The 23,727-nt window shown below is 44.0% G+C and overlaps 1 protein-coding gene across 3 annotated transcripts in view; it reads left to right on the top strand.

The window, feature by feature from the left end:
* SLC4A1AP (solute carrier family 4 member 1 adaptor protein) overlaps positions 1-23,727 on the top strand; it is an 89,589-nt gene that overhangs the window by 28,185 nt on the left and 37,677 nt on the right. The window contains exon 14 of one of the 3 annotated variants that reach the window (XM_067007891.1): positions 20,500-20,859. The exons of the other annotated variants lie outside the window; for them this stretch is intronic. Within the exon in view, the coding sequence (XP_066863992.1) occupies positions 20,500-20,513 (14 nt within the window). The 3' untranslated portion in view covers positions 20,514-20,859. Of the gene's footprint in view, positions 1-20,499; positions 20,860-23,727 lie in introns of those variants that run through there. 3 annotated transcript variants of the gene reach the window in all.

Genomic DNA, 23,727 nt, shown 5'->3' with positions numbered 1-23,727 from the left:
TATCTACACAGTGGGGGCTTCCTATTCCCTCTCACTATAATCCTCCTGCCAGGTTTGAGAAGAGACCCTGACTTGTGAGGACACAGTTCAGGACCACAGCACACCTGTGCACTTAGGCGCTGATGCTGATAAAAACTCAGCCCTTTGAATATCCTGGACTCTGACCAATTAGGTTAGTCACTCCTCCTCTTGTGGAAAGGTGCAAATAGGGTCACAGAATGAAAAGCTGGATGTGTTCTGCCCACTATAGGGTTTCTCACCTCTGTAGAGAGGGAAGTAAAAGTTCCTTCCCCTCTGGAAACATGAAGAAATGCACGAATATGTCCTATTCCCACCCTGCCCCCCACTTCCCATCATCGGTGCCTCACTCCCCCAGGAAAGGAAAGCCTAAGAGTGGAAGCAAGGTGGAAAACCAGTGGATTATGCTGGAGGCAGACATAGTGAGCAGGCAGGAGAACGGCTGTGGCCCAGCGAGAGGGAGTGGATGAGGATGATGCTTTCCCAATATGGCTTATATGGGATGCATGAGGTGGGCAGGAAGCAGTAACAAGAAACTTCAGTTACCCTAACAGATGTCTGTTCTACTAAAAATAAGTCTGATTTCTCAAAAACCAATACCAATATTGGCATTATGAGAAACTATTATTTTGGACTTCATTTAGACCAACAGGGAAGAACTTGATGATGTAAGAAGTGACAGGAATTCGGGGGCAGTGTCTGTGCCACCTTGGATTGAAACTGCGGACTAAGGTCCGAGCCAGATCAGTGGTCTTCAAGGGTGAAACTGCTGATTCAAACAGAATTGTATGTGGAACCCTAATACTTGAACAGGTAAAAAATATGCCTGCTCTGGTTGAATTGAGGTGGGGATGGATGGGGATTGGATGTACACACACATACCTGCATGTGTACAATCCTCTCCTCCTCACTCTACCCTCACAGTGACCTTGAGGAATCCTGGGGACTCCACAGAACATCATCTGCTTTAGGAAGGCAGATATCTAAATGTTCTGGGAAGGGTAGGTATGGTCCTATGTCTTGAGAGCATGAAAGCAAGTAGGACTCCATTGGCCAAAATAAAATATAAATATGTAACTTGTACAATTAATATCAGTGGTCAGTGGACTTGTTTCAAAAGACCTGCACGTGAGTGTTGGCTTCTCTTTACTAAATAGGAGATTTGGGGATGTGACTTTTCCCTGAGCCTGAATTCTGTCATGTGTGAAGCAAGGACAGTAATGGTTTTTGCTCTTTGGCCCTCGGATTTGTTCTAGGATCAAATGAGACCATGTAGATGGATGTGCTTTACAGGGATTTGTAGATATTAGTAGTTGTTATTCATTACAACAAAGAGACATATCCTGACATCTGGGCCGACTTACCTGTGAGAGGAGACTGGATTATATCAGTGATTCTCCACTGTAGCTGCATATTAGAATTACCCAGGGAAATTTTTGAAGTTTTTGATTCTAATACTAGGATCCCATGTCAGATCAATTTAATCAGAATCTCTGAGTTGGTCCCTTTTAAAAGCACTCCAGGTGATTTTAATGTGCGGCCCGTAATGGAGAACCTCTAGAGCAGAGTCAGCAAACCATTTTTTTTTTTTTTTTTTTTGCGTTACGCGGGCCTCTCCCGTTGCGGAACACAGGCTCCGGACGCGCAGGCCCAGCGGCCACGGCTCACGGGCCCAGCCGCTCCGCGGCACGCGGGATCCCCCCGGACCGGGGCACAAACCCGCGCTCCCCGCATCAGCAGGCGGACTCCCAACCACCGCGCCACCAGGGAAGCCCCAGCAAACCATTTTTATTAATGGCCAGGTATTTGAAGCTTTGCAAGCCATATAATCTGTCGCAACTACTCAGCTCTGCCATTGGAGTGCAAATGGCATAGGCGGTATACAAATGAATAAGTGTGACTGTGTTCCAATAAATACTTGCTTATAAAAACAGGTGGCAGGACTTCCCTGGTGTTCCAGTGGCTAAGACTCCATGCTCCCAATGTAGAGGGCCCGGGCTCCATCCCTGGTCAGGGAACTAGATCCCACATGCCGTAACTGAAGATCCCGCACGCCACAACTAAGACCCAGCACAGTCAAATAAATAAATAAATATTTTAAAAACAAAAACAGGTTGCAGGCCAGGTTTGGCCCACTCTGCTCTAGGCTAATTCATCTTGGGGGTCTCACCTGACTCAAGATGTTCATTACAGTGTCTTTAGGATATTTGAAAAGTTTCTATTCAGAAGGCTAATTACCCCCTCCTGAACTGTATGGGTTGTAGTTTTTTGGTGACCAGAAATTAAAGTGATCTAGTCTCCTTTTCACAGAAACGAAAGCAAGGTTATTAGTCATTACAAAAAATATTGTTACAGCAAGAACGCAACAGGTTATCTGTAAGCAGGGTGTCCCTGGTCTCTCCTGGCCTCACCAGGAATTCTGTATCATATCTGCCTCTGTATTTAAAGAGCAATGGGAAGCCACTGGGATGTTAGTGATAGTGAAATGGTCAGATTTGGGTCTTGAGAAGAACACTTAAGCTACAGGTTGGAGGAAGGATGGAAGAGGGCAAGAGGATGCAGGAAGACCAGTCAAAAGTCTGCTGCAGAGATCCAGGTGAAAGATGGTGGCAGCTTGACCTAAGTGGAGATCGAGATACAAAGATAGAAAGGGGTCCCTGCAATATTTTAACAAGTAGAATGGCTGAGACTGAGTGATGGATTGTCTGGGAGTGAAGGGAGAAGGAGGCTGGAGGGTAATTCCTAGATCGCTGGCTTATACATCTGAATGGCGGATGGCGTCATTTGCTGAGATGAGGGGACACTGGAGGAGGACCAGGTGGAGGTGGAGGAGATCGTGAATTCCATTTGGACAAGTTGAACTTGATATCCCTTTAAGACATCTAAGTAAAGGTGTCCAGAAAGCAGTTGAATATAGAGGTCTGGATCTCAGGAGAGGGCTAGAGAACAGTTTCAGTCTTCTACCAGATGAGCCTAAGATTCAGGTGATTTTGAAGACCAGGTGGCAGGCATGAATTTTGCAGGCAGACCCCAGTCTTGGACAACTAGTCTCCATATTTTTGGTATTGGGAACAGTTTTTCTTGGCTATGGGTACTCATTTATTTGGGGAAAAAGTAAAGTAAGTGGTAGAGTGAACAACATTCTGGAAAGAAAGGTCGAGGGTGTGAGTGTAACTTTAAAACAAATCTCTTTGTCTGCTTTAGGACATTTCTAAGGATTTTGCATAGTGCCTGGTATATGCAATAAATGTTTGTTGAGTGCCTGCTATAAATATTTTCCCTGGAATTGTCCCAATCTAGCATAGGAAGTATGAAGTCCCATTATTTCCTTATAGCCCATTACAAGCCTTTACCCATTACTACTTCACTGTAGCTGGATGGAGTTAACTCTTTGGGAAATAATGACACAATTCCTGTCAAACTTTGAAGTCGTTAGCCACAGCCTGGGGATCTGTTGCTTTACCATTGAAATGCTGCCACCTCCCGGATAGGGTGTGATGAGTGACCAGCAGCTGTGGACAGCTTCCTGAGAGAGGGAGCCAGAGGGAAGGAAGCCCTCCAGCCCTGTGGCAATCAAAAGCAGGAATGCAAACCCCTGGCACGGCTGAGTTCCCATACAAGGTCTGGTCCATCCCTGTTTGGACCAAACCAGGTTTGACAAACTGCTGGGAAATGACGTAAAACTCTCCTTGACCTTTGTGGAGGGTGGGTCACGGCATCAAACTGGTATCATGTCTTGCGACAGGCTGCTTGTGAGATTCCTCATTTGATGCGGGCATTGAGAACCATTTTCAAGATTTCTTCTCAGCAATCTGAGAGGACTGTGTCCTGCTTTGGTTTTAGAGGTTTGTCACTACGACAGTCCAGGTTGGGACTGAGACCTCTATTCCACGGGAGACCAGAAGTCTTTCTCCCCGCAAGAGGACCTGGCACTGATGACAGGTTTGAGGGCTCAGCATGTGAGGGGACAGTGGTTCCCACTGAATGTAGCTCCACCTTCTTCATCCTCCAAATCAATCTTTTTTTAAAAAAATTTCAAGTCTTCATAGAATTTATTTGTAACACATTTTAATGAAGTATCAATAAAATTGATGATATGATGGAACAGATTTCTATTTCATTTGGAAAGTGTGAGAAATATGTAGTGTGAAATTTTTATAGATTTAATAATAACTCTCTCTCTGCACTTAGTCTACATTCTTGGTTCTGACCATACTAATTGCCAATTTCATAGGAATTTTAAGTGTAGCGTTTACGCGGGCCTCTCACTGTTGTGGCCTCTCCCGTTGCAGAGCACAGGCTCCGGACGCACAGGCTCAGCGGCCATGGCTCACGGGCCTAGCCGCTCCGCGGCATGTGGGATCTTCCCGGACCAGGGCACGAACCCGCGTCCCCTGCATCGGCAGGCGGACTCTCAACCACTGCGCCACCAGGGAAGCCCTAGAGTCTTCTTTTATCCTTAAAAGTAAAAGTCTGTTTATCTCCTATAGAGGACAACTTTTCTTGCCACCTAACCCGTGAAAGAACATCTTATAAATCAATGCATATCTTTTATCTCTTGAGGAAGCATTTCTGCAGGCTTCATAAGACCTTTACTGGAAGAGGATTCTATAACCATTGTGTGTAAATGTTTGTAGTTGAGGGTTGTATAACATGAAGCATAACTTAAATCTCTTGAGGTCTTTGAAGCCAAACACTGTAACTGTTTTGCTCAGCCATTTAAAGTGCATTCTTTTTTTTTTTTAACCACTTTTTAAAAATCGAAGTACCCCAAGTCAATCTCAACAATTTCTCTGTGTAGAGGTTTTAGGATTCATTCCTCTGCATTGCCCACTGCCCTGACCCAAGGTCCCCTCGCCTCATGACTCCTCGCAGATCTCCCTCCCTTTTGTCTCCGCCTCATCAAGCTCTCCTCCACACATCTGAGTTATCCTAAAGTACATCACTGAGCAGAATCCTTGGCTCTGAAACCTCAAAACGTTCTCCATTATCCAAAGGGTGAGGTCCAAATTCATTTGAGGCTTTAAAGTCCCATATCATAGGGTTCCTGTACTTTGTGATCATCATAACTCATCCCCATATGCTCTTGTCCCTTTCTGCTACCCGCCAAGTATAACCCATACTCTAGTAATAATAGGTTATTTGCCCCAAACACAACTTTTGCTTCTACTTCTTCATATATTTTCCATCACGCCTTGCCATACATGGCCTTGAGCCTCGGTTTCCTTGTCTGTTAAATGGAGAAAGTAATAGCTACCTCATAGTACTGTTGTGGAGATTAAATAACTGAGCTATCTATAAAACCTTTAGCCATGCTTGACATGTAATCAGCTCCCCAAAATGTAGTTATTAGTATCATTGTGGACTTCCTTGCTCATGTCTACTAGGTAAGTGAGACTCAAGTTCAGCTTGAGTCTCACTATCTTCAGGAGACCCTGATTCCCCCTGGTTGTCACTAATCTCACTTTTCCCACCAGCCCTACAGCACTTTATTTCTACTTCTGTGATACCCCTTGCTCGGATGACCTGACATCTGCTAATTATATGTGTGCTTGGGTCATTTATGTTTGTAAACTTTCTGAGTTGGGGATGGGAACTATCTTATTTTGTACCCCAACTGCACCTCATGGCACCTGCCAGTTCACAAAATATGTGCTCAGTTAACTGTTGCTTTACAGGTGTGAAGGTTGCAGGGCAAGTTCTAATCCTGGCCCTTCCTGCCCTTGGGTTTTCCAGGCAGAGAAGGGACCTTAGAGCTGCCTTCATTTCCAGAACTTGTTCCAGACAAGCTGGACAACCTAAGCACTAACCATTTTAGCAGGGTTAATGCAGGCACAGGCCTGGATTCCTGAACTATTGGGGGCAAAATCAGGCGGAACTACCCCTTCCCATCAAGGAGCTCCGGATTATGGTAGCTGGCTTTAATTTGGGCTTTAAGCCCTCTGCTGGCCCTGGAAAATCTTGATCTTGAAGGTTGTCTCTGGTTTCCTCAGGCTGTCATGCACACCCCTTCAAAAGTCAATGCAACTATGACAGGGAGTGATCACAAGAGGGCAGTAAAGACCCATCACTGTACAGCAACTTTCACTTGGAGCTGAAAGCCAGAAGACAAATGTTTCAAAGGAGAAGAAAGAGTAAGAAGCACATCCTGAACTCTTTCAGAATCAGGGTTCTGAAAGACCTCAGGGCAGCAGGCTGGTTCAGGTCACAAATGTCTTCCCAGATCCAAGACCTGAAAGCAGCAAATTAGGGACACTGACAAGGTCCAAACAGTGTATCCTAAATCTCTTCCCAGCCTGTTGTTTTCTGGTGCTTAGTTTCACCCGGAGAGAGTCATTCTCCAGTCATAATGCACATATTCTATGGAGGAGTTTAGGCATTGCCTGTTTATTATTTACACACTGTATTACAGAGCATTTTTTCACACCAACCACCCCCCCCACCTGCCCTGCTGTCTTTATTGAGGAATAATTGACAAAAATTGTATATAATTAAGGTGTACAACTTGATATTTTGATATATCACACTCATTTCAAAAATCTGAATCTCCTATCTCTCTTAAAATGTAAAAAGAGGAGATGTTATCACCTCTGTTTAAGGAAGCTGAGGCTCAGAAAATGAAGTGACTTGTTCAAAGGCATGCCAAGTTCATGGTGGAACCATAATTCCAGATCCTTTGCTTATTCCTCCTAGTTTTCAGTTGTTTATGTTTGTAAGGTTTGTGAGTTTCAAGAGCAAAGACTATATCTCATTCCTCTTTTTGTCTCTGAACGGTGCTCCCTTAACCTTTAGGACTATGAGTGGGTGTGTTGTATAAGGCTCTCTACGCTAGGAGCTGGATTCCATGATGTCTCTCTTATCGCCCCTGATTCAGTAATTCTGTGATTTGGAGGCACAGCGCTAACAACGACAGTGGTCTGGCCCTGAGTGTTCCTACTGGCTGAGCATTTCAACAAGGGCAGCCTCTTGGCTGGCAGCCTGTGACAGTCCATCATTAGTAATGCAGGGAGGGCGGAGGACAGTTGGACAGTTTCTGAAAGTGTGCAGTAGTATCCCTGGCATTATGAGAGTTGACTTTAGGGGAGGAGGATGAAAATGTTTAATTTCTGCAGTTACGCATATAAATACATTATTATTTATACACATGCACACACACATACATATTGTTGCATAGAATGAGGTCAGTTTTTAAAGTGAGTTTATTTAAAGAAGAACATTAAGTAAGTAACAGTAGGGTGGGATGCAACAAGGGACAAAGCATGAGACAGGTATACCAATGAGTGAAGTTCAAGGGACTGTGGTGAGGTGGGAAGATGGTTGTAACTCGAGTCACAAAACTCTTTCATGTCTGGCTCTGTGACCCTTAAGCCATGTTACCCTGATTAAGTTGCTGACCTTAAACAAGTCTCAGTTTTCTCATCTGTGAAGTCAGAAAAGAATTCTTGTCCTCCTTAACTCAAATGAGAATAAATGAAAGTACACTGAAGCCTGGAAAACTGTGCAAGTGTCTGGTGGTGCCAATATCACAATTCCCAGTTCCACCAAGGTCTATCCAGGACCTCCTCTTTTCCACCACGGAGGATGCCTCCCAACTAGTGTCCATTTCCCAGATCCCAAGGACCGAGTCCAGTTCTGTTTGTTGTCCACACCTGGGTCTGCCATTCTGAGGAGGAGGAGGAGGAGGAGGAGGGAGGGACTGGGGAAACCCTGGAATCAGTCCAGGAACAAGTCCTAGCATGTCACTGTTTGCTTTGTCATCCTGATTCAATGACCTCATACAAGGAAGGGAGGGTGCAGAGGAGCTGTTCTCTTCCCGATACCTAAGGAGGCTTCTGACATCTCCTGTTTTCCTCGTCATGAGAAGAGCAGGCGCCAGGCTGTGATTTTTAAGGTCTGAGCTAATCTTGGAAGTGAAGGAGAGCAGCGCCTCCCACAACTGGTCAGATTCAAGCTTCTTGGGGAGCTGCCTGGAGCAAAGGGGCAGAGGGGGCTGCAACAGGCATCAGAATCCAGGCTGTTGCCCCTGCTTCCTGGCGGGGCTCCAGAATACGCAGCCTCGTCCCCAGGTTCTGACTAATCTCAGTGCTACTTGGGTGAACAGTAAGGATTGGCAGTTAGGGGAAAAGGGCCTGAGGCTAGGACAGCTCCTGCATTGGTTATTAGTCTAGTCCCCAAGGGACAGCCACTAGGGTTGACAGAGGCTTCAGTGACTCTAGTCATCATCCTTGCATACTCCTACACTTTCACATACGGTATTCGATGAATACTTTCTGAGCACCCACTGTGTACCAAGCCTTTGGGGAAATGAGGCAGCCATGTGTATCAAAAGGCTGCAGAGAACCTTCGAGTCACCTTTTTACCACCAGGATTCCTTTTGTCATCCTTACTTCATCCCCTCTACCACCTGGCCTTAATTAATACTTAAGTAAATTATTTTGTCAGCCTTACAAATTGCATTTTTTTACCTTCTTTTTTTTTTTTTGGTAGGGGGAGCCGAGCGGCATGTGGGATCTTTGTTCCCTGACCAGAGATCGAACCCATAACCCCCAGAAGCGGAAGCGCAGAGTAGTAGCCACCGGACTGCCAGGGAAATCCCACAGATTGCATTTTTAAGGTGTTCATTTCAAGTTTTTTTTTTTTTAAATTTTATTTGTTTATTTATTTATGGCTGTGTTGGGTCTTCGTTTCTGTGCGAGGGCTTTCTCTAGTTGTGGCGAGCGGGGGCCACTCTTCATCGCGGTGCGCGGGCCTCTCACTATCGTGGCCTCTCTTGTTGCGGAGCACAGGCTCCAGACGCGCAAGCTCAGTAGTTGTGGCTCACGGGCCCAGTTGCTTCGTGGCATGTGGGATCTTCCCAGACCAGGGCTCGAACCCGTGTCCCCTGCACTGGCAGGCAGATTCTCAACCACTGCGCCGCCAGGGAAGCCCCTCAAGTTTTTTTTGTAATCAAACATTTATGTAACTGCAAATAAGTGCTTCTGATCAACACGAGGTAATAACTAACATTATGACACTGAGTTAGTATCTAGTTACACAAAAGCAAAGAAATCCAGCATTTTAGCTATCCTGTTTATCCTGGTTGGGCTTTTTAAAATTTAAAGAGTAGCTGGCGGACTACCCAGGGAGTCAGTTCAAGGTTTTACATGACAGCTGGGTTTTGAAGGATAAGCAAGAGTTCACAAGCAGGGAGAAAGAGGTCGATGCAGGCAGAGGGGGGCAGAGCGGGCCAGGTGCTGGGCCAGCACCTCCATCCCAGGGCTGGTCAAGTGGATCAGGCTGGGGCTTGAACTTGGTGGGTGGAAGCTGGGGTTCGGGATGGAACTAATGAGCGTGGAGATGAGAACCAGGGATCTTAACAGTTGAAAGTTCTAGGCTGGCCACATCACGGTCCTGGAGAAACAGGACAGAGAGACAGGCAATCCCACTGGAGTCCCTTTGGTTCTCAAGGGCAGGAGGGAAAAAGACAGCAGAGGACAAGCCAAAACTCTGCCCCAGAGCTGGCCTGATCCCTGTCTCCCACCTTGGCTGCCCCACCCCTTAGCTCTAAGAGCAAACCATTTTTCTGTGATTTTTTGGCTCATCTCTTAAATGTTCCAGAGTCAAATCAGGCTGTGCCATGGTTGAACAAACCTGTTGAACAAATAAACAAGGCAGGCTGTGGGGCTGGGAAAGCACCAGACGTGGGCCCCCAACCAGATCCATGGGTTCTGGCAAGTCTGTCCCAAGCCTGGGCCTTGGCTTCTTCCTTCTACCATGAGAGGTGGGAGCGTGGAACTTTTGGGGTCCTTCCCGGCTCTGTGATCTAAGCAAGTTGCCCACAGAGAGGAAAACTCCAGAGCTGCCAGTTCAGAAGAAGTCTCCTTTCTTTTCACTACATAGTGCAGCTAAGGGCAGAGAGAGAGGAGATCTCCTCATGGCAAATATTGAAACCAAAGAACACCCATTCGCTTATTCACTCATCAAACACTGAGTGTCCAATCTGTGCTCGGTGCTATGCTGCCCCTTCCCTCACAGAACATACAGGAGTTATAAATGCTCTAGCTGAGGAGAGAGGGTCACATTTCTCGTATATACCAAGTTCTCACCCACCTCAGGGCCTTTGCTCCTGCTGTTCCCACCACCTAGACTGCCAACCCTTTCCTCTTCCTCCTTCTGCAGGCTCCACTTAAATGGCATTTCCTCTGACCACCCTGTAAGTGGTAGACTTCCCCATCTCTCCCCATTTCTCCGGCCACACTCCATCACCCTCGCAGAATTTATGGCAGTTTGTAATTATATGTCTGCCCTTCATTTAGTCATTTATTTTCCACCTTTTTGACTTGAGTATGAGCTACCTGAGGGCAAGAATTCTGTTCGTATTTTTCACTTCTGGACACTTAGCAGCATATACTTGTAGAATACATGAATAATATTTTGGCACGTGTTGATTTTTTACATCGACTCCCTAATTTAGTCCTCTTGACAACCCTAAGGGAGAGGCATTACTATTATTCTCTACATTTTGGAGTGAAGAGACAGACATCCAGAGATATTAAGTATCTTGCAGTTGGCAGGGCTGGGCTTGAACCTCGTCTCCAAGTCAGGGCTCTTTCTACTTCACCGCGCTGCAGGCTAAGTGATGTGAGGCTTTGTGCCTGGCTCTAACTAACCCCTGGCTCAGACTTTTTCTTCCTTTTTTCCCTTTTTCTTTTGAAATAATTTCAGCTTACCAAAAGGTTGCAAGACTAGTACAAAGTACAAAGAATTCCTCTGTACTCTTCACTCAAGTTCACCAGATGTGAACATTTTGCTGCATTTGTCTAAATATTCTCTTTCTCCTTGTACGTGTTTTTACATGTTTATACTTTTCTTTTTTTCGACTATTTTAGAGTAAATTGCAGACATTATACCTCTTTGTCCTTAAATACTTCAGTGTGAATTTCTCAAGAGCAAGGATGTTCTTTTCCATAAAATCGAAATCAGGGAATTTAAAATCTATATAATACTATTATTTAATGTACAATCCATATTAAAACTTACCTAATTATTCCAATAATGTTCTTTATAAGGATATTTTTTCTAGTCCGGGATCCAATCCAGAGCATACATTCTTTTTAATTTTAATTCTTTTTAATTGTTATATATCTTTATTTTTTTAATGTAAAACAGTTCCTCAGCTTTTCTTCCTCTTTCATGGCACTGATATTTCTCAAGAATCTAGGCCAGTCATTTTGTAAACTCCCTCAGCTTGGGTTGGTCTGATGTTTGTTCGTGATCAGATTAAAGTTAGGCGTTTGTTGGCAGGAATCTTACAGAAGTGATGCTGTGCATCTCAGTGCATCACATCAGGAGCCACAACATAATGTCTGTGTGTCCTAGGATTGGTGATGTTAACTTCATCAGTGGAGCTGAAGGTGTCTGCCGGGTTTCTCCATGGTAAAGTTACTGTTTTTTCCCTTTGTAATTAATAAGTAATTTAAGAGGAGATACTTTAAGCCTGTGAATACTCTGCCTTCATCAAACTTTACCATCCATTGATGATGCTTGACTGAATCAATGATTAGCATAATGGTTGCAAAATCAAGATCTCGGTTCTGATTTTAAGGCTGGTGTCTGTATTTCAGAATAATAGCGTAGGATGGAAGGGAGGAGGCAACAAGAAACAACTTCCGATTCTGTAAACAGTTCCTCAAATATCTATCATGGAAAGTGGAAGTCTATCATGGAAGGTGACTGGTATTGACTTTCTAACCCTATTAAGAAAAAAGACTGGAAAATCAGACTGGATTTTATTTAAGCCGTAAAAGCTGTTACTTTCTATCGGAAGAAGAATTTCCTCTTATCTAGCACTTAGTAAATCCCTAACAGTACACCAGCCATTTAGCAGACGATTTCATTTAGTCCTCATAACCACTCTTTGAAAGAGTATTGTTATCTGCAATTTATAGATGAGGAAACTAAGACTCAGAAAGCTTGAGGCATTTGCCTAAAGTCATACATCTAGGAAGTGGAAGAGTCTAGATTCCAACTAAGATCTGTTGGGCTCCAAACTCTTACTCTTTTCAGAGGGAAGGAGCTGTGGGTTGTTTTATGACCTTCAGCCTCAACACACATCTCCACCAGTGCCAGTTTTCAATGAATTCCCAGCTTACGAGTGAGGTGATTCCCACTCCCAGCGTGGATGTTAAGCCCTGGGGGGCAAGTTCTGCAAAGAGGCTGATGAGGTCCCAGTGCAGTGATCTTCTGGCCCCAGCCAGCTGGTCCTTGATCCCTAGCAGCCGCCCTGGCTGAGAGTGGCCTGAGAGGACCTCCCGTGGCTCTGCTGCCACCCCTTCAGCCCAGGTGGCAGGGCCATCCAGACATTGACTCACCAGTTCCCCTCGCCTGCCCAGCACTGCTGCATCTCCTGTGCTTAGAAAGGCAGGAAACTGAACTCTGGTATTTTGGAAAGTCTTTCAACAATAAGCTTGATTAAAAGGGGATTTTTCCAGTTAACCCTGGAGAATTTCAGTTAACCAATGACTTATTGTATTCTAGTTCTTTGAAATGTGGTTAGCTATGTTCATTGTGTATTTAGAGTAAATCTCATTTACCAGACGATTCAATTAAACAGGATTTCCCTCTTTAGGGAAATCCTAAAATTACCATTTGGTATAAGCCACAGAACCAGAGAATAACCATGTTAAAAGGCATTAGGGATCATTTAATAGGATTGTTTATTGTTCAGATGAGGAATCTGAGGCCCAGAGAGGGATGTAACTTACCCAAGATCACACAGCTCATTACTGACATAACCATTAACTAGGAACCTCCCATCCAGAGTGCTTTGTGCCACATCAAGAATAATTACAAGGCTAGAAACCTTTATGTTCAGGGTTACCTGCAGGCTGAATTTAGCTTGTAGTGTGTTTTCTGTTTAGCCTGCACAGTGTTTTAGAAGTTGGGAAGTTTCCTGTAAAAATGCAAATTTGGTGTTTGTTTTGAAAACCTGGGAAATCTGGCCACACTGGGCCCAATGGCAATGAAGGGGGACTGAGTAGCAGCAACCCCTCTGGACTGGGGACACGGGATCTACATCCCACCACTCCCTGTCAGCACACACCTGGCCCGCCTCACCCACTTCATGATCTGCTGGTCCCTGCAGGCACTGGAATTTGGGTTCTCTGCTTTCTGGTGGAGGGCACTCCTTGGTTAATTAAAAAGGGGGCTGAAGTGGCCAGACTGAAAAACATGGGCGACAATGAGGAATCAGAAGTACTCGTGTTCCATGCCAGCGTGCAGCGCCAGGGATGCTGGCTGGTCCTGGGCAAGCTCAGATCAGGGGCTAGAAAGAGCTCCAAGAGCTTCTCATTTAGGTGCAAAATGTGAAAAGCTAAACAGCAATAGGAGAGATGGCACTTGGCAAGATAAGATGTGCTGACAAAGTGAATGGAGCAGGCAAGATGTGCTAAAGTAGTTCAGATGGTCAAGGAAGTTATAGTGGAGGTGGGTCCTGACTCAGAAGTTGACTTATTCTAAAGAATGGCAAGACTGTGGGCAGAAAAACCAGCCAGGAAGCTATTTCAGCCATCAGAGCTAAGAGCTAGGGTTAGGTGAATGGAGGTGGGAAAGGGAAGGAAGAGATGGATGCCAGAGAGACATCCCAAAGGGGGGATGGACCGGATTTAGTGTCTGCACAGAGGTGGGAGGAGAGGGAAAAAGAAGAGTCAAAGCTGACGGAGCCTTTGTCCCTGGGTGACCAGGAGAATGTCATGCCCCAAACAGAGGAGGGAAGCCAGGAGGGAAAGCTGGGTGGGGGAAAATGAAGAATTTATTTCTAGATACGTTGATTTTGAGACGATAACAGGGCTTACCGTCGTCCAATGGGCAGTTGAAATTGGGAGTGGGACTCAAAGAGAGGTCAGAGCTGGTGGCCTGGAGGAGATAGCTGAAACCACCAAGATGGATGAGATTCCCTCCCACAGGGCAGAGGACAGGGAACCAAGCGCAATGTGATGAACCCTGGGTAACAGCCACCCTTAAAAAGATAACAGAGGAGGGAGAGGAGGCAACAAAAGAGACAGATCAATCAGAGAGGCAGGAAGAGAACCAGGATAGAGTATCACTGTAGGAGCTCAGGAGAGGCTTAGAAGAGCCCTCTACAGTGTCAGAAAGTGCATCCAAAGTCAAGGGAGTGGGGACTGAGAAAAGGCCCCTGAGCTGGACCATTAGGGCATCATGCTGAGAATACACTCAGCACTCTAGAGACATCTCACAGGGCAGGGAGAAAGAACTAAGACATAACCAGAGGGCACCCTAGAGAGAGCATGGAGGGTGGGAGGGAGGTGTATCTGGGAGGTGGGAGGGGAGGCGTCAGTGGAGAGGAAGGGATGGAGGGTCCCCTTGTAGCACCTGTGAAAAAGGCAGAGATTCTGAATCAAGATCTGCCAGACTTCAAAGGCAGATTCCCATGTCATCTGCTCTGTATTTGTCTGGCGATTTGACTTCTCACTCATCTTTCTGGAGTTAGCTCACATCACTTTCTTATTTGGGACTCATTTTACCTATTTGGATTTAGAAAACAACCACCACAAAACTTTATTGGGTGCTTCCCACTCTTAGGGTCAACAGGCAAGGTCTAAGTGATTCAAAAGAAGTAAACTAGCCCCTTCCCTTGACCGAGAAGGTCTTTAAAAGGTGCCTCTGCTTGCACCACCTCGTTTAGCCCTATGAGGGAAGCTTTATTATCAGAGTTCCCTTCGTGCGAGTGAAACGGAGGCTCAGGAAGGTCAATGTACCAAAGCTACTGACAGTTGAATCTGAACCCATGTCTCTCCGAATCCAAGTGCAGTGTCCTTTCCACTGCCAGGGTCATGCAGGCCCAGGTAAGGAATCAGAATGGAGACCCAGGGGCATGTTCCCAACCCCCAGTAAGCACTTTACCATCTGACCTCCCTTTGCCCATTTGGGGGTGAAATCCTTGCATGTACAGACACATTGATTAAATATAATGAGGCCTACCCTGGGGGAGGGGAAAAGAAAAAGGGAGTAGTGAGTCTGGTTGGGAGGAGTCTGGCAAGAGGAGACCATCTATGGATACCCAGGGCCTTTGAGCTGGAGCTTTTATCCTGGGGTCTTGCGACACCTCTGGTCTCATGCAGAACCCTGACATTAGAAGCAGAGTCAAAGTGTGTTGTGGTGGGGTGGGGGGTTGCCTGTGGACACTTCTGGGGAGAGGGTGCATAACTTTCATCAGACTCTCAAAGGGGACTTGTCCCCCGCAAAACTGAAAACCACTGATGCGGAAGCATCAGCAGTCCCCTTGGTGCATCTGGGACACACTGGTATAATTTATACCCAGTCCCTGTCTTTTTTCTAAATCCTTGCCTAGAAATGTATTCTAGCTGGGCTCTTTCACCCTGCACAGGGGGAATGTCCCTCCTCCTAAAAGCCTGGGTGTGGCTGAGTGAATCCCTGAAGTCCCAGGAGTGCAGCTGACAAGGGTCGAGGCGCAGCTTCCAGGGGGCGGGAGGGGGAGGCTGCGGGAGCCAGAGCGGATGTCACGGCTTACCTCAGAGCCCGAATTAGAAGGCTGAAAAAATCACAGCAGGAAATAATGTGGTGCCTAAAATAGAAGCATCAACTGGGAGAGAGGCCGGGGAGTAGGTGGCATTTGAGGCTCCCGCCGCGTCCTCCCCAGTGGCTGCCTGACAAGTGCGTCGGAGGCGTGTGGATGAGCAACGGGGCCAGAAAAGGCCAGAAAGGCCGAGGCTGCATTTCTGCTGCGGAAGGAGGGGTGCTCGGAAAACAGCCACACTCTGAGGGGTGGAGGGGCCCTGCCGCCCTTGTCGTCCCCTAACCTCCCCCTCCCCCTTCCTTTTCACACTCCCCCCACTCCTCCCCGAAAGCCCCCTCTCCTCTTCCTCCTCCTTCCTCCACTTTTGGTCTCTCACCTTCCTCACTGCCTCTGCCTCGCCATCCACCCCCTACCTTCCCAACTCCTCTCCCTCCCCAAAAGTCCCCTCGTGCGTTGTCACCTCCACTTCCACCCCCTCCCATCAGGCCCTGCCCCTCTGCTCCGAGCTTCTGACTGCAAGGCCTTGGTCTCCAGATAGGAAGCTGCCTGGAGGCCCTTGCTGCCTTTCCAGGCCATGTAATCAAAGGTCATTCTAGGAGCAGCTGCCCTCAAGGTCAGCCTCCCTTCGCCTGACTGCAGTAACCCTGCCACCACCCCTGACCCTGGCACCATCCCCACCTCTGTGAGACTGCCGTGGCCTGGTGCCTACAGAAAGACCAGCAGGCAGGGGTTCCTTCACCCCGGCCCTTGCCTCAGGAGGGATTGAGAGGAAGCAAAAGCTTTGCCTGCAGACCTGGGCTGGCCCTCCTTCCAAGGCTATGTCTGTAGTGGGGGACCCTCAGCAAGGTTCCTTGACTGGCTGTGAGGGTTGCCCAGCACATACCCGCTGAAAGCAAACAGCCACATACAAAAATAGTTACAGCCAGTACTCACAGAGCACTTATACCTGCATATTAACTAACTTAATTCTCACAACCCCATAAAGTAGGAACTTTTATTATCCCCGTTTTACCGATGATGAAACTGAGACACAAAAAGACGAATTAACTTGGCCATATTCACAGAGCTAGTCAAGGGGAAGGGCCAGGATTTGGGCCCAGGCTGTCTGACTGTAGGTCTTACTGAATTTCACACCCCATTGCCTCTCAGCTTAGTGTGCTTCTACTTAGCTTTTCTAAAGAGTGATTTCTGTTTTATTTTGTTTTCTCTTTTCTGAAAATAAGCATAAGGTATTTGAGATTCTAAGCATTTACAGGTGCTTGGAGATTTCAATTTTTAAAAAAATCAGATATTCTTATTTTTACTTCTCTGGGTGTTTTTCCCCCAGCTGTTGCTGAAAACAAGCTCTCTCATTTTTGCCAGTCTCAAATGCTGTGCGTCCTTGCCACTTACTGGAAAGGAAGGGGTATTCATTGGTGCTCAAGTGCACTACCCACACACGTACCTGTGCCACTAGCTCCCTCCTGAATCACGCCTTTGTGTCACTCTGGGGTTAATGGATTATGATTTGTCAAACAGAATTCTCAAGAAAGGTATGTGGCTAATGTGGCTTCACACAAGCTTTGTTCCCTGGAAGCTGGGAGTTAGTGAATTCGTGGTAAGAAATAGTGGCTAAGATTGTGGGTAGGGGACTAAAACAAATGTCAGAATGAAATAATTATGTAGTTAACATTTATTAATAGTTACTAAATGCAAGGCTTTGTGCTAAACATTTTACAGGAATGATCTCATTTAAGTGACACAATAACCCTGTGACATTAGTAGTATCATTACTATTTGACAGAAAATTCGAGGTCATGTAAGGCTTAGGGGCAGGGGTTCTGATGCATTGAAGCAGCACTAACTGCAAATGAAAACTTGCTGGTTTCTGCAAGGTTTTTTTTTCCTCCAATATGGAAATATCTTTGTCATTTTGCTAATTATAAAAGTAATACATGCTCATGGAAGAATTAAGACGACACAGAAGTGTATAAAGTAAAATATTGACATCTTTCCACATAATACCCCTCTGCACAGACTTTAGCATGCCTCTCCATTTTAAGATACCTGGTATCCCACTGTCATACTCTTCAGTGGACGACTTTGCATGTGTCAGTACACACTAGATTATTTCCATAATTCTAACACGGGAATTGGTGAGTCAGAAGGTATAAACATTTACATTTTCGTCACTTTTTGATATGGACGAGTTATTTAATTTTTGAATTTTATTTTTTGAATTTTATTTTTTTATACAGCAGGTTCTTTTTTTTTTAGTTTATTTATTAATTTATTATTTATTTTTGGTTGCATTGGGCCTTCGTTGCTGCACGCGGGCTTTCTCTAGTTACGGCGAGTGGGGGCTACTCTTCGTTGCAGTGTGTGGGCTTCTCATTGAGGTGGCCTCTCTTGTTGTGGAGCATGGGCTCTAGGTGCGCAGGCTTCCGTAGTTGTGGCACGTGGGCTCAGTAGCTGTGGCTCGTGGACTCTTGAACACAGGCTCAGTAGTTGTGGCACACGGGCTTAGTTGCTGCGTGAGATGTGGGATCTTCCCAGACCAGGGCTCGAACCCATGTCCCTTGCATTGGCAGGCATGTTCTTAACCACTGCGCCACCAGGGAAGCCCTACAGCAGGTTCTTATTAGTTATCTATTTTATTTTATTTTTATAAATTTATTTATTTATTTATTTATTTTGGCTGTGCTGGTCTTTGTTGCTGCGTGCAGGCTTTTTCTCTAGTTGCAGGGAGCAGGGGCTACTCTTCATTGTGGTGCACTGGCTTCTCATTGTGGTAGCTTCTCTTGTTGCAGAGCATGGCCTCTCAGCATGCAGGCTTGCTTCAGTAGTTGTGTCTCGCGGGCTCCAGAGTGCAGGCTCAGTAGTTGTGGTGCATGGGCTTAGTTGCTCTGCAACATGTGGAATCTTCCTGGACGAGGGCACAAACCCGTGTCCCCTGCATTGGCAGGCGGATTCTTAACCACTGTGCCACCAGGGAAGCCCTAGTTATCTATTTTATATATATTAGTGTATATATGTCAATCCCAATCTCCCCATTCATCCCACCACCACCAGCACCTCCCCCCACCGCCCTTCCACCCTTGGTGTCCATACGTTTGTTCTCTACATCTGTGTCTCTATTTCTGCCTTGCAAACTGGTTCATCTGTAGCATTGTCTAGATTCCACATACATGCATTAATATACGATATTTGTTCTTCTCTTTCTGACTTACTTCACTCTGTATGACACTCTCTATGTCCATCCACATCTCTACAAATGACCCAATTTCATTCCTTTTTATGGCTGAGTAATATTCCATTGTATATATGTACCACATCTTCTTTATCCATTCATCTGTCGATAGGCATTTAGGTTGCTTCCATGGCCTGGCTATTGTAAATAGTGCTGCAATGAACATTGGGGTGCATGTGTCTTTTTGAATTATGGTTTTCTCTGGGTATATGCCCAGTAGTGAAATTGCTGGGTCATATGGCAATTCTATTTTTAGTGTTTAAGGAACCTCCATACTGTTCTCCATAGTGACTGTATCAATTTCCATTCCCACCAACAGTGCAAGAGGGTTCCCTTTTCTCCACACCCTCTCCAGCATTTATTGTTTGTAGATTTTCTGATGATGCCCATTCTAACTGGTGTGAGATGATACCTCATTGTAGTTTTGATTTGCATTTCTCTAATAATTAGTGATGTTGAGCAGCTTTCCATGTGCCTCTTGGCCATCTATATGTCTCCTTTGGGGAAATGTCTATTTAGGTCTTCTGCCCATTTTTGGATTGAGTTGTTTGTTTTTTTAATATTGAGCTGCATGAGCTGCTTGTATATCTTGGAGATTAATCCTTTGTTGATTCATTTGCAAATATTTTCTCCCATTCTGAGGGTTGTCTTTTCGTCTTGTTTATAGTTTCCTTTGCTGTGCAAAAGCGTTTAAGTTTCATTAGGTCCCATTTGTTTATTTTTGGTTTTATTTCCATTACTCTAGGAGATGTATCAAAAAAGATCTTGCTGTGATTTATGTCAAAGAGTGTTCTCCCTATGTTTCCCTCTAAGAGTTTTGTGGTGTCCAGTCTTACATTTAGGTCTCTAATCCATTTTGAGTTTATTTTTGTGTATGGTGGTAGGGAGTGTTCTAGTTTCATTCTTTTACATGTACCTGTCCAGTTTTCCCAGCACCACTTATTGAAGAGACTGTCTTTTCTCCATTGTATGTCCTTGCCTCCTTTGTCATAGATTAGTTGACCATAGGTGCGTGGGGTTATCTCTGGGCTTTCTATCCTGTTCCATTGATCTATATTTCTGTTTTTGTGCCAGTACCATATTGTCTTGATTACTGTAGCTTTGTAGTTTAGTCTGAAGTCAGGGAGTCTGATTCCTCCAGCTCCTTTATTTCCCCTCAAGACTGCTTTGGCTATTCGGAGTCTTTTGTGTCTCCATACAAGTTTTAAGACTTTTTGTTCTACTTCTGTAAAAAATGCCAGTAATAATTTGATAGGGATTGCATTGAATCTGTAGTTTGCTTTGGGTAGAATAGTCATTTTCACGGTATTGATTCTTCCAATCCAAGAACGTGGTATATCTCTCCATCTGTTTGTGTCATCTTTGATTTCTTTCATCAGTGTCTTATAGTTTTCTGAGTACAGGTCTTTTACCTCCTTAGGTAGGTTTATTCCTAGGTATTTTATTCTTTTTTTTTTCAGTGGTGAATGGGATTGTTTCCTTAATTTCTCTTTCTGATCTTTCGTTGTTAGTGTGTAGTAATGCAAGAGATTTCTGTACATTAATTTTGTATCCTGCAACTTTACTAAATTCATCGATTAACTCTAGTAGTTTCCTGGTGGCATCTTTAGGATTCTCTACGTACTGTATCATGTCATCTGCAAACAGTGACAGTTTTACTTTCTTTTCCAATTTGTATTCCTTTTATTTCTCTTTCTTCTTTGATTGCTGTGGCTAGGACTTCCAAGATGATGTTGAATAAGAGTGGCGAGAGTGGACATCCTTGTCTTGTTCCTGATCTTGGAGGAAATGCTTTCAGTTTTTCACCATTGAGAATGATGTTTGCTGTGGCTTTGTTGTATATGGCCTTTATTATGTTGAGGTAGGTTCCCTCTATGCCCACTTTCTGGAGAGTTTTTATCATAAATGGGTGTTGAATTTTGTCAAGAACTTTTTCTGCATCCATTGAGATGATCATATGGTTTTTATTCTTCAATTTGTTAATATGATGTATCACATTGATTGATTTGTGTATAATTGAAGACTCCTTGCATCCCTGGAATAAATCCCACTTGGTCATGGTGTTTGATCCTTTTAATGTATTGTTGGAGTCTGTTTGCTAATATTTTGTTGAGGATTTTTGCATCTATATTCATCAGTGATATTGGTCTGTAATTTTCTTTTTTTGTAGTATCCTTGTCTGGTTTTGGTATCAGGGTGATGGTGGCCTCGTAGAATGAGTTTGGGAGTGTTCCTTCCTCTGCAATTTTTTGGGAGGGTTTGAGAAGGATGGGTGTTAGCTCTTCTCTAAATGTTCGATAGAATTCACCTGTGAAGCCATCTGGTCCTGGACTTTAGTTTGTTGGAAGATTCTTAATATCACAGTTTCAGTTTCATTACTTGTGATTGCTCTGTTCATATTTTCTATTTCTCCCTGGTTCAGTCTTAGAAGGTTATACCTTTCTAAGAATCTGTCCATTTCTTCCAGGTTTTCCATTTTATTGACATAGAGTTGCTTGTAGTAGTCTCTTATGACGCTTTGTATTTCTGTGGTGTCCGTTGTAACTTCTCCTTTTTCATTTCTAATTTTATTGATTTGAGTACTCTCCTCTTTTTCTTGATGAGTCTAGCTAAAGGTTTATCAATTTTGTTTATCTTCTCAAAGAACCAGCTTTTAGTTTTATTGATCTTTGCTATTGTTTTCTTTGTTTCTATTTCATTTATTTCTGCTCTCTGATCTTTATGATTTCTTTCCTTCTACTAACTTTGGTTTTGTTTGTTCTTCTTTCTCGAGTTCCTTTAGGTGTAAGGTTAGATTGTTTATTTGAGATTTTTCTTGTTTCTTAAGGTAGGATTGTATTGCTATAAACTTCCCTCTTAGAACAGCTTTTGCTGCATCCAATAGGTTTTGGATCATCTTGTTTTCATTGTCATTTCTCTCTAGGTATTTTTTAATTTTCTCTTTGATTTCCTCAGTGATCTCTTGGTTATTTAGTAGTGTATTGTTTAGCCTCCATGTGTTTGTTTTTCACGTTTTTTCCCTGTAATTTATTTCTAATCTCATAGTGTTGTAGTAGGAAAAGATGCTTGATATGATTTCAATTTTCTTAAATTTACCAAGGCTTTATTTGTGACCCAAGATGTCATCTGCCCTGGAGAGTGTTCCGTGTGCACTTGAGAAGAAAGTGTAATCTGTTTTCGGATGGAATGTCCTATAAATATCAATTAAATCTATCTGGTCTATTTTGTCATTTAAAGCTTGTGTTTCCTTATTAATTTTCTGTCTGGATGATCTGTCCTTTGGTGTAAGTGAGGTGTTGAAGTCCCCCACTATTATTGTGTTACTGTCGACTTCTTCTTTTATAGCTGTTAGCAATTGCCTTATGCATTGAGGTGCTTCTTTGTTGGGTGCATATATATTTATAGTTGTTATATCTTCTTCTTAGATTGATCCCTTGATCATTATGTAGTGTCCTTCCTGTCTCTTGTAACAGTCTTTATTTTAAAGTCTATTTTGTCTGATATGAGTATTGCTACTCCAGCTTTCTTCTGATTTCCATTTGCATGGAATATCTTTTTCCATCCCCTCACTTTCAGTCTGTATGTGTCCCCAGGTCTGAAGTGGGTTTCTTTTAGACAGCATATATATGGGTTTTGTTTTTGTATCCATTCAGTGAGCCTGTGTCTTTTGGTTGGAGCATTTAATCCCTCACAAGTAAGGTAATTATCGATATGTATGCTCCTATTACCATTTTTGTAATTGTTTTGGGTTTGTTTTTGTAGGTCTTTTTCTTCTCTGTGTTTCCCACTTAGAGAAGTTCCTTTAGCATTTGTTGTAGAGCTGGTTTGATGGTGCTGAATTCTCTTAGCTTTTGCTTGTCTGTAAAGTTTTTGATTTCTCCATTGAATCTGAGTGAGATCCTTGCCAGGTAGAGTAATCTTGCTTGTAGTTTATTCCCTTTCATCACTTTAAATATATTGTGCCACTCCCTTCTTGCTTGTAGAGTTTCTGCTGAGAAATCAGCTCTGTTAACCTTATGGGAGTTCCCTTGTATGTTATTTGTCATATTTCCCTTGTTGCTTTCAATAACTTTTCTTTGTCTTTAATTTTTGTCAGTTTGATTACTATGTGTTTCTCCTTGGGTTTATCCTGCTTGGGACTCCGCACTTCCTAGACTTGGGTGGCTATTTCATTTCCCATGTTAGGGAAGTTTTCGTTTATAATCTGTTCAAATGTTTTCTTGGGTCCTTTTTCTCTCTCTTCTCCTTCTGGGACCCCTATATGTGAATGCTGTGTGTTTAATGTTGTCCCAGAGGTCTCTTAGGCTGTCTTAATTTCTTTGCATTCTTTTCTCTTTATTCTGTTCCTTGGCAGTGAATTCCACCATTCTGTCTTCCAGGTCACTTATCCATTCTTCTGCCTCAGTTATTCTACTGTTGTTTCCTTCTGGTGTATTTTTCATTTCAGTCATTTTATTATTCATCTCTGTTTGTTTGTTCTTTAATTCTTCTAGGTGTTTGTTCTTTAATTCTTCTAGGTCTTTGTTAAACATTTTTTGCATCTTCTCGATCTTTTCCTCCATTCTTTTTCCGAGGTCCTAGATCATCTTCACTTTCATTATTTTGAATTCTTTTTCTGGAAGGTTGCCTATCTCCACTTCGTTTAGTTGTTTTTCTAGGGTTTTATCTTGTTTCTTCATCTGGTACATTGTCCTCTGCCTTTTCATTTTGTCTATCTTTCTGTGAAAGTGGTTTTCGTTCCACAGGCTGCGGGATTGTAGTTCTTTTTGCTTCTGCTGTCTGCCCTCTGGTGGATGAGACTATCCGAGTTATTTTATTTTAAGCCGTGGTATGCAGTGGAGGATAAAGATGCAGTGAATATAGGCCTTTGTACTGCTGGCAACAGTTTAATTAGTACAGTCATAAAGAAAGCTATTTGTTAACATATGTCAAGAGACGTAAAAAT

Source organism: Kogia breviceps, chromosome 11 (assembly GCF_026419965.1).
Source record: "Kogia breviceps isolate mKogBre1 chromosome 11, mKogBre1 haplotype 1, whole genome shotgun sequence".
NCBI classification, from domain to species: domain Eukaryota; kingdom Metazoa; phylum Chordata; class Mammalia; order Artiodactyla; family Physeteridae; genus Kogia; species Kogia breviceps.
This window is presented reverse-complemented; position numbering and strand designations above follow the sequence as displayed.